General features: G+C 43.1%; 1 protein-coding gene across 1 annotated transcript; it reads right to left on the reverse strand.

Moving 5' to 3' along the window:
* Nucleotides 1–6888: 6888 nt before the first annotated feature.
* LOC311147866 (photoreceptor ankyrin repeat protein-like) lies at nucleotides 6889–10736 on the reverse strand (the record flags this gene model as incomplete). The annotated part of the gene is made up of 5 exons (XM_084184691.1): nucleotides 6889–7565; nucleotides 7886–8065; nucleotides 9548–9688; nucleotides 9972–10101; nucleotides 10479–10736. 5 exons carry the CDS (start codon nucleotides 10734–10736, stop codon nucleotides 6889–6891), a joined length of 1386 nt encoding a protein of 461 aa, XP_084040817.1.
* Between the last annotated feature and the right edge of the window lie 1053 nt (nucleotides 10737–11789).

Genomic DNA, 11789 nt, shown 5'->3' on the forward strand with positions numbered 1-11789 from the left:
CTGAGGTTGCTATACCCAGTGGGACGTTAGAAGAGCAGCTGTCCAATGGCATGGCGCTTCCCGAGGACACTGTGACTGGACCCCAAGACAGACAGCAGGACCCCAGGACAGAATATTATTTGGATGCATCCCAAATGGCACCCTATTCCCTATGTAGTGCACTATACTTTTAGGAATAGGGTGCTTCTTGCCCATAGAACAAGTAGTGCCATATATAGGGAATAGGGTGCCATTCAGGACGCAACTCTGACTGAGACAGCCAGTCCCAAATCGATCCCTACTCCTACCCATTGGACCTAACCCTTCAGTGGTTGCAGATCTGACTCATGGGCAATGACACATTCACTGTCAATGGTATTGCAATTGGTGTCCGGTCTCCATCCCCTTTAGTGTTACAGAAACAAATAGGCCTATACTATAATTAAGCAATAAGGCACCTCTGGGGTTTGTGGTATATTGTCAACATACCACGGCTAAGAGCTGTTCTTATGCACGACGCAACGCGGAGTCCCTGGACACAGCCCTTAGCCGTGGTCAATTGGCCATATACCACAAACCCCCAAGGTGCCTTATTGCTGTTATAAACTGGTTACCAACGTAATTAGAGCATTAAAAATAAGTGTTTTGTCATACCCATGGTATACAGTCTGATATACCACGGCTGTCAGCCAATCAGCATTCAGGGCTCGAACCACCCAGTTTATAATAGGCATGTAGAGCTTTGGGAAATGTAGCACCATTTTGGCCGGCTTGGGTCATTATGAAATATCATAGAAAAGGAGGTCTGCAAGGCCTACAGTGTGTTTAAATCAAATAAATGTAGCTATCTACAGTGGGGGAAAAAAGTATTTAGTCAGCCACCAATTGTGCAAGTTCTCCCACTTAAAAAGATGAGAGAGGCCTGTAATTTTCATCATAGGTACACGTCAACTATGACAGACAAAATGAGAATTTTTTTTCCAGAAAATCACATTGTAGAATTTTTTATGAATTTATTTGCAAATTATGGTGGAAAATAAGTATTTGGTCAATAACAAAAGTTTCTCAATACTTTGTTATATACCCCTTGTTGGCAATGACACAGGTCAAACGTTTTCTGTAAGTCTTCACAAGGTTTTCACACACTGTTGCTGGTATTTTGGCCCATTCCTCCATGCAGATCTCCTCTAGAGCAGTGATGTTTTGGGGCTGTCGCTGGGCAACACGGACTTTCAACTCCCTCCAAAGATTTTCTATGGGGTTGAGATCTGGAGACTGGCTAGGCCACTCCAGGACCTTGAAATGCTTCTTACGAAGCCACTCCTTCGTTGCCCGGGAGGTGTGTTTGGGATCATTGTCATGCTAAAAGACCCAGCCATGTTTCATCTTCAATGCCCTTGCTGATGGAAGGAGGTTTTCACTCAAAATCTCACGATACATGGCCCCATTCATTCTTTCCTTTACACGGATCAGTCGTCCTGGTCCCTTTGCAGAAAAACAGCCCCAAAGCATGAAGTTTCCACCCCCATGCTTCACAGTAGGTATGGTGTTCTTTGGATGCAACTCAGCATTCTTTGTCCTCCAAACACGACGAGTTGAGTTTTTACCAAAAAGTTATATTTTGGTTTCATCTGACCATATGACATTCTCCCAATCCTCTTCTGGATCATCCAAATGCACTCTAGCAAACTTCAGACGGGCCTGGACATGTACTGGCTTAAGCAGGTGGACACGTCTGGCAATGCAGGATTTGAGTCCCTGGCGGCGTAGTGTGTTACTGATGGTAGGCTTTGTTACTTTGGTCCCAGCTCTCTGCAGGTCATTCACTAGGTCCCCCCGTGTGGTTCTGGGATTTTTGCTCACCGTTCTTGTGATCATTTTGACCCCACGGGGTGAGATCTTGCGTGGAGCCCCAGATCGAGGGAGATTATCAGTGGTCTTGTATGTCTTCCATTTCCTAATAATTGCTCCCACAGTTGATTTCTTCAAACCAAGCTGCTTACCTATTGCAGATTCAGTCTTCCCAGCCTGGTGCAGGTCTACAATTTTGTTTCTGGTGTCCTTTGACAGCTCTTTGGCCTTGACCATAGTGGAGTTTGGAGTGTGACTGTTTGAGGTTGTGGACAGGTGTCTTTTATACTGATAACAAGTTCAAACAGGTGCCATTAATACAGGTAACGAGTGGAGGACAGAGGAGCCTCTTAAAGAAGAAGTTACAGGTCTGTGAGAGCCAGAAATCTTGCTTGTTTGTAGGTGACCAAATACTTATTTTCCACCATAATTTGCAAATAAATTCATTAAAAATCCTACAATGTGATTTTCTGGATTTTTTTTTCTCAATTTGTCTGTCATAGTTGACGTGTACCTATGATGGAAATGACAGGCCTCTCTCATCTTTTTAAGTGGGAGAACTTGCACAATTGGTGGCTGACTAAATACTTTTTTCCCCCACTGTATATCCAGTGGAACACTTTATCTAATACTGAACTGTTGATCTCCCACCATGATCCAAATATGACTGCCTCCTTTATGGGAATGCTGAATTACACTGAAGCGTGGGTGAGATATTTTCTTAATTTGAGTAATGTGAATTCCTTGTTCTCATGGCCCTTAATCTATCTACAGATACACACACAGCTGGTAACCCTCACATCAACCGTTTTAGCGAAGAGAGAGCAAACTGTTCTTTTTTTGATCAGCAGCATGTCTTTTTCCTTCCCAACATTAATCTGTAAGATGTTGAGATCTGTTTTTTTTCCAACATTCTTTCAGCACCAGGCAGCACCATAAACAGAGAATGATATCATTCTATTTCTATGTATGGGCGGCAGGTAGCTTAGTGGGTTAGAGCGTTGTGCCAGTAACCGAAAGGTTGCTGGTTCTGATCCCCGAGTCGACTAGGTGAAAAATCTAGGAATAACCCTAATTGCTCTGGATAAGAGCGTCTGCTAAATGACTCAAATGTAATGTATGGGCAGCACAGTTTGTTTTGTTGTTGTGCAATAATCTCACAGAGAGAGGAGGGAGAATTAAATCCTGTTTATGATTTTATTCAATAGAATAGAGAGACAGGCAATGTTTGCTTGGACATTCAGCCTTTCAAAAGAAGTGTAGCACTTTTATAGTTTTAAACTAAAGAGCAATGAAAATATCTGTGGAAAATAAATGTGCTTTTGTACTGTATCATAATATGCTGTGGAGCCATTTCTCTAAGTTATAGAAAACATGAGTCATCATGCAAATGCATAAACAGTCTGTGATATACAGTATGTATCTCCTGTCTGAGGCTAATTGATTATTTATTCAAACAAACCATTCATATTTTTTCTCCTTTTTATGACAGGTTGGAAGTAACTGGACTTTTACCTCCACTGACCCCAAGTCAGATCTAAAACACTAGATGCTATATAGCTGGAGGTACAGGTACCTTTACCAAAACTGACCCAAATCAGATCTAAAACATGAAGTATTACATAAGAGATCGAGTGGACATTATCCCTCCCATGTGTTGCGTCCTTTGGGTTACGCTTCTACTTATGCTTAGGCCGTATGGTTACGCCCCATGGTTACAGAAGTATAGTTAGGCTGTATGGTTACGCCCCATGGTTACAGAAGTATAGTTAGGCTGTATGGTTACGCCCCATGGTTACATACGTATCTATAGTTAGTCTGTATGGTTACGCTCCATGGTTACAGACTTATCTATATTTAGGCTGTATGGTTACGCCCCATGGTTACAGACGTATAGTTAGTCTGTATGGTTACGCTCCATGGTTACAGACGCATCTATATTTAGGCTAAATGGTAACGCCCCATGGTTACAGACGTATAGTTAGGCTGTATGGTAACGCCCCATTGTTACAGATGGTTGCAGATGTATCTATATTTAGGTAGATGGGTAAAATAAATAAAAAGAAGACAACTGAATATCCCTTTGAGCATGGTAAAGTTAATAATTACACTTTGGATTGTGTATCAATACATCCAGTCACTACAAAGATCAAATCAAATCAAATCAAACAATACAGGCATCCTTCCTAACTCAGTTGCCGGAGAGGAAGGGAACAGCTCAGGGATTTCACCATGAGGCCAATGGTGATTTTAAACCAGTTACAGAGTTAAATGGCTGATAGAAGAAAACTGAGGATGGATCAACAACATTGTAGTTACTCCACAATACTAACCTAAATGACAGAGTGAAAAGAAGGAAGCCTGTACAGAATACAAATATTTCAAAACATGAATCCTGTTTGCAGAAAATGTGGCAAAGAAATTAACTTTTTGTCCTGAATACAAAGTGTTATGTTTGGGGCAAATCCAACACAACACATCACTGAGTACCACTCTTTATATTTTCATATTATGGGTATGCTTGTCATCGGCAAGGACGAGGAAGTTTTTTAGGATAAAAAGAAAAGGAATAGAGCTAAGCACAAGCAACATGCTAGAGGAAAACCTGGTTCAGTCTGCTTTCCAACAGACACTGGGAGACAAATCCACTTTTCAGCAGGACAATAACCTAAAACACAAGGCCAAATATTCACTGGAGTTACTTACCAAGATGACATTGAATGTTCCTGAGTTGCCTAATTACAGTTTGGACTTAAATCATTTTGAAAATCTATGGCAAGACTTGAAAATGGCTGTCTAGCAATGATCAACAACCAACTTGACAGAGCTTGAATAATTTAAAAAGAATAATGGGCAACTATTGTACAACCCAGGTTTGCAAAGCGTTTAGAGACTTACCCAGAAAGACTCACAGCTGTAATCACTGCCAAAGGTGATTGAATACTTATCTAATCAAAATATATTTGTTTTCTTCCATTAAAAAAATTATTCCATGTTGACATTACAGAGTATTTTGTGTAGCTCATTGACAAAAAAATTACAGTTAAATCCATTTGAATCCCACTTTGTAACAAAACAAAATGTGGAAAAAGTCAAGGGGTGTGAATACTTTCTGAAGTTACTGTATAGTTATGCTGTATGGTTATGCCCCATGGTTACAGACGTATCAATGGTTAGACTGTATGGTTATGCCCCATGGTTACAGACGTATCAATGGTTAGACTATATGGTTATGCCCCATAGTTACAGCTGTATCTATGGTTAGACTGTATGGTTATGGCCTGATCTGACTGTGACTATAATAGCACCAGTTAACAAGCTCACTGAGCTCAGAACCACACTAACCCAGCTTAGCCTATAGCCAAAGCTGCTATAGCTATCGGATATAGGGGGAAGAAGGATCATCACTAAGTCACATGGATGTTGTGTTGTTAAACGTTTTAATGTTTGGTTTTGTAATAGGATATTCATTAGGCCTATCATACCTTTTCATACTGTAGGAGCCGTTTCTGACACATCAATGGCTTTTACATTTTTACATTTTTAGTCATTTAGCAGACTCTCTTATCCAGAGTGACTTACATGAGTGAGTGCATATATTTTTGACTGGCAATTGTCACTACACATATGTTTCTAAGTCTTTCTGAATCTTTGATGAGGGCGATAGTGTTATTTAAAAATAACCACCACATACTATTAGGACAGAAGTTGATTCCTACTGAACAACATACTTCACATTTCAGCTCTATCACAACATGTGAACTGGATCTACAAACAACATGTTTGTAATGTAAGACTTCTTCTAACTAAGCAGGTTTGTGCAACGTAATAATAAGCCACTCAGGCTTATCTTTAAGTACCTGAGCCTCATCAAAACTGAGGGGATCCCTGATATTATATTACAACTCTTGATAAAAAACATCTCTCACAAAAGTCCTGTCAACGGTAAGAGTGTAAAATCAACTTATTTGGAAGACAGCTGATTGGAGTACATAGGAAAACAAAGCATAGAGTAGATTGGAACTCAGATGTGCATTGTGGTCAGACCTGGGTTCAAATACTATTCGGAATCTTACAAAAACATTCAGTGTTTGCTTTAGCCTGCCTGGAGTGCCAGGTAGGTGCGGTTTGCACTTTTGGGACTTTTCTATTGGTTCCATATCAACAGACAAGCTCTCTTAAGTACAGCTGAAGCATTTGAAATCCTTTTAAATTGTATTTGAACCCAGGTCTGGTTGTGGTATATCTGACCATGAGGTTTATCAAACAGTAAACTCTGAAACCTTGTCCATAATCCTCCCTCATCATTTACCTAACTCATGTTAATGTCCTGTTTTCTTTTTCAGTAAGTACAAGCCCTTGCTTATCAGAAATTATACATTTCTTTGCTATGGCTCTGGTTCCTTCACAGTTTCGATTGGTTAGTTAAGAGCGTGGAAGACCAAACAAAATCTACTGATATTTTTAACGGCTGAACTCTCCAAAAATAAATAAATAAACTAAATAAGTTAACACAGAAAACGCGAATTCCACTTGAAAGATACATGAATAATAATGTCTAGGAATGTCCAGGCCATTGCCTTATAGCAGCATATCCCAGCAGAGAGGAAAAACAACAGTCCATCCATTTGACTTAGTCCAGCTCAGATGCTAGTTTCCACCCATGTTATTGGAGGCCCCACTGTAGGGGTGCAACTGGGCCTCCATGATGACCCCAGGCAGGTGCCACCACAGGGGAGCCGTCCCCTTGTCCTCCTTATATGACATCATCACAGTGGATACAATGGAGTTGGTAGGAGATGACAGCAAAGATGGTGGATAAATCACGGAAGCATTGAAAAAAATTACTTAACAGGGGTGGGTCTCCCATAGACACCAATGCAATAGCAGCTGGCTCTGGTCTACTTAGTTCATTGACTTTCATTCAACCAGAAAACAAAAACTGCAAGTGGGGGGTCTCGCTTCCTCTTCCATCTGATGACAGCACAGAGGTCGTTCTATTTTCCCAGGGTTCTGTGCTCCCACTCTGTGGCAGTTTAACGACAGACAGTTGGCAGTTTAACTTGCCTTGGCGGGCTCCTTTGCCTTGGCTGCCGCCTTGGCTGCCTTCTTCTTAACTTTCTTAAGTGCCTTCTCTTGCGCTTCCTTCTCTTCCTCCAACTTCTGCTTTTCCTTTTTCTTCTCCTCCTTCTCCGACTTGTACTTCCAGACCGGAGGCTCCAGGTGGCCCTTGTGCCTCTTCACCTTCTTCGCCTTCTTAGGTGTTTTGTCCAGAGACTTAGTGAAGGTGATCTTGGGGATGCAACCGGACGGGAATACGGAGTTCTGGTGGGTCATGGAACGAGGGAGGAAGTTCCGTAAGCCATTAGCAGCCGTCGAGAGACCACTATCCCTCCGCTCCGTGTTCGAGCAGCAGTTGGTGAGCGAGAAGGAGCTCGATGACGCTGGCGCAGGCGTGAAGGAACATTTCACACCGTTACTATGACACACAGAGCTTTCCTCCAGGTCCTTGCTGCTGTGCTTCTCCATCAGCTCCGGCACAGCCAGGCGGCGCTTCCCAACCTCGGGGGGGCTTGTGGGGCAGAGGGGCCGGCAGCCCGTGGAGACTAGAGGGCTGTGGATGGATGTGGTCATCCTCACCAGGTGGTCCATCACTCCGTTGTCCTGAGGGTCGTTGGGTAAGCTAATGGTCAGGCTGTCCTTCAGACGTTGGGTCAGTGTTTTGGGGCTCATGGCTTTAGAAGAAGATAGAAGATAGAAGATTACTTCTATGTACAACATTTATTTTACTACTATGTAGAACACCTAGTAACATCTGTTGCATTGCAATAAAGTTTGATTCAGATGTGTCACAGTGACACACTACAGAGAAACACACATAGCTTATGCATGCCCAATGGAGAGGTTGGATAAATGGGTCAGCAGCAGTGCAGCACCCCTGGAGCAGGTTATAGGTTACAACAGCAGGTTACCGGACCACTCCCCACCAGATTTTTCCCAGCCGGGGCAGGGATTGGAACCGGCATCCCTCCGGTTGCTGGCCTGCCTCTCTAACCTTTGGCAACCAGCTCCTTCAGCTCGGGCCACTCAATCACGTAGCTGTCGCAGAACTGCTCAGCAATGGGGTGCGCCTGGAGGACACGGAGACGCTGCAGGACCTCGAAGCGACCCGTCTTCAGGGCCCAGTCCGTGATGCCTTTCCCTCTGACCTCATCCACTACATTGATATCCGCACCTGGACATGGGGATAGGAAGGGAGACAGAGAAAAATGAACGCATCCAAAATGATCACAGGAGCTAGACAACAAGGTTAGACACTAAAGAAATGAGGGAAACTGATCAAGATGAGATTTTTTAAATGTAATGTGTGAGGCATGTACTCTGACAGCTTCATTGCCCTACTATGTGAAGGGGTATAGAGGATCTAAACATAGACAGCAACACACTATGAGGTGGGCTTTTCAATTCTGGTTCTGGAGGGTCCAAACACTTCCGTTTTTTCACCTCCTTCTAATCAGGGACCAATTCAGACCTGGGACACCAGGTGATTGCAATTAACTACCAGGTAGTAATAAAAACCAGAAATGTTTCGGCCCGCCAGGACCGGAATTGAATAGCCCGGCGGCTACAGAAAGGAGAACTGTCGCTATTTGATTGGCTAATAATGAGACAGTATGTGTTTATGAACATCTTCAGTTTGAAGCAGGAGAATCAAGGCTTTCAATTAAAGGGGCAATCAGCAGTTGAAACAATATTTAGCTCTTAATTATTTAATTGGGTGCATTATTGGATCGAGACGGACTCACACTAGTGTCTATTTCAGAGGACTGTCCTCAAGCATTTATTCAGCTGAAGAGGAACGCATTATAAGGCATGTGGACGTAACACAAATAACACCATACCCAAAGCTGTTTTTGTGTCTACAGATCACAGGCGGCCGTTGGCACCTTAATTGGGGAGGACGGGCTCATTATAATGGCTGGAACGGAATAAAGGAAATGGTATCAAACACATCAAACACATGGTTTCCATGGTTTCCATGTGTTTAATACCATTCCATTAACTCCATTCCAGCCATTATTATGAGCCGTCCTCCACTCAGCAGCCTCCTGTGGTACAGATAAGAATAGGTAATAGGGTGACTTGATGTTGACCTGTCTTGACTTATGAACCAGTAGTAGGTGTTACCAGAGCCATGTCTATATCAGTCCTGGTAAACACCAAGATAATCCAGCCTGTAACCCAAAGCGGCTAGTCCCAGATTAGACAAGAAGATCAGAAAATAAAACCATGTCCTAAGATATTCCCCTTAAACTCAGATAGATGTGCGTCATCATCCTTCTCCACCAAAATGGCTGTCATAATCATACACTTGGTGTATGTCTGAAATGGCACCCTATTCCCTATATAGTGTTCTACTTTTTCTTTTTTCGTAACACATTCACGGTAACCATAGAAACATAATGAATAATACAATAGTCATTCTAGTTCCATGATGATAAGTTGATAACCCATTTCACCAGAGTAACTGTGCCTCTACTGATTCGAGAATATACATAAGATATCAGTTAGGAAGTTGTCAGTATGGAGAGTGAGGTTTTACGCCACGTGGAAAAGAAAAACCCATGGAAATAGTCTTTAGAAGTCCTTCCTGCACTCAAAGACTTTTGTTCAAGGACTACTCCCATTCTTGATTTGACTGTCTTTAGCCACTTACCGGCCATGAGGAGGGAAGACACACAGTCTACCCTGCCCTGTATGGCTGCCTTGATGAGGGCAGTGAAGCCCCGGATGTCCCTCACCTCCAGGTCTACCTTAGGGTAGTAGTTCAGGATGAAGTTCAGGATGGAGACGTAGCCTGGGTGGAGAGAGGGGCTGTTATTAGGAAGTTTTGAGTTGCCATAGTTGTTATCACAGGTGGAATTGGGTGGGAATCTTCTGGGGAACATTTTAACACGTTTTGTAGCTGAATGGCCGATGACTGTGATAAAGTTCCTTGAGTGATTTATTTTCTCCAGTTACACCCCTGAGTATAATTATGTGATCCCTACCAGACCATGAAATAGGTGCTTCTATTGATATGATATGCTATGATATGATATGCTCACCAAAGCTAGCCACCATAATATTGCAATGCTTACCGGCCTGGGCAGCGATCATCAGTGCTGTGTTGCCTTCGTTGTCCTGATGGTTAATATCGATCAGTGGACATGTGTGTAGACCATAGACGATGTCCACATAGCCTCTGGAGACTGCAAGCATCAGGCCATTCTGACATGGATACAAAGCAGAACGCAGAAATGTGATCATTCAATATGCTCTAATGCAGTGTTTCTCAACCTTTTATGTACCAGGAACTGGCAAGCTTTTGCTCTTCCTTCTTGTGGGACCTTTTACATTAAAACTAACACTTGAGTAACTGACAAAAAAAGTGTCAGCCAACCATCTCAAGGATCAGTCTCTATCATCCCAGGGATCATTGCCAGTCCGCAGGCCAAAGGTTGAGAAACACGGCTCTAGTCTAAGGTACAACATCTGAGGCCATAAGGTTTTCTTGGAATACTCGAGCAAACGCTTCAAGTATTTGAAAGTAATCAAATACTTATTGAACCCAGGACCACCAGAGGGAAACATGACATAGTCCTTACCCTGCCATTGATGTCCAGCTCCATAACCTCTTCCTTAGTAACCCCCCTCTCCAGGACCCTCCGTAACGTTAGCGCCTCGTTCCTGTTACAGGCCTCGTACAGCGTAAAGGTGGTGCCCCCTCCACCCCGCTCCATCTCATAGTCTGGCATGATAGAGTCCTCCGACACCAAGCTCGCCGTTTCTGACTCATTCTCAGAGAGTTCAGAATCCTCGGATGGGCCGGCGCCCAGGTGGGGATCATCTCGTGCATGAGCCATCACTGGACCTCCAGGTGGACCACCGAGAGCAGGGGATCACGCCCGACCAGAGGCCTCCTCTGCCCACAGGAGGATGAGATCACACACTGTGGCGAGGACCCTGCCTGGACCCTGCTAATGATTTCCACATCCCAGCTGCTCCCTGGAAGAATAGACACAGACATACATGACTGGAGGGACACAGACAAACAGACACAGTACAGCACGAGCATGCGCACAAACACACACACACACACACAATATGACTGTCACATTCTTACGCCACAGGGAGCGCTCTAATTCAATTACACATTATGAAACAACTGTCGGATAGACAGACAGCAAGGTTTATACAAATCTCCGCTGTTGAAAACAAAATGTTAGTCTAAAAGAAATGCAAGATAATGTCTAGGTGCTTTTTATAGTGGAGATCAAGTTTATAACCTCCCTTCCTGGGCTGGATGAGACAGTGGATTGCGCAGTCAGATAGAACAGAGTAAATAGGCATTTTAACGTCATAGATTTAGCCGGTGGTAACTTGTGGAATAGACACCGGCTGGAATGCGCATTTAACCAATCTAGACCCACCCGTTGTATAATATGAAACAACTGGCTGACTCAATTAAAAATGTGATGAAGCAAATTGATTACCCTATTTTGGTACCCTTCCCTTTCCCCAATATATAATCTGTTTGTTATCAAAGAGTGTTAATCAACAGCTCATAGAGCATCTGTTAACCTTCTCTGAATCACAGTACAACAACTGAAATAAACCAGCACGGATCTAGTTGGCATGTAACATGCATATATTTTATAAGAATAGCCATTAAACAATCCTTTAGAGTCTGTATTTACACTACATTCAATGACCAATGTGACAAAACATTTTATAATCATTAGCCTATATAGTTGGTTGATCCTCTCAAGTCCATATCTTTCAGTCGATGTTGATCTGTCAAGTAAGTTGCTCCTGAACAGCCTCCTAAGGTTCCCATTGACCTGAGACGGCACGGTCGTAACTCCTACATTTTCCATTGCCAGCCTGGTCTGAGTGTATGGACAGGTCCATTGATT

The sequence above is a fragment of the Coregonus lavaretus genome (genome assembly GCF_964263955.1).
Source record: "Coregonus lavaretus genome assembly, chromosome: 20".
Taxonomy (NCBI): domain Eukaryota; kingdom Metazoa; phylum Chordata; class Actinopteri; order Salmoniformes; family Salmonidae; genus Coregonus; species Coregonus lavaretus.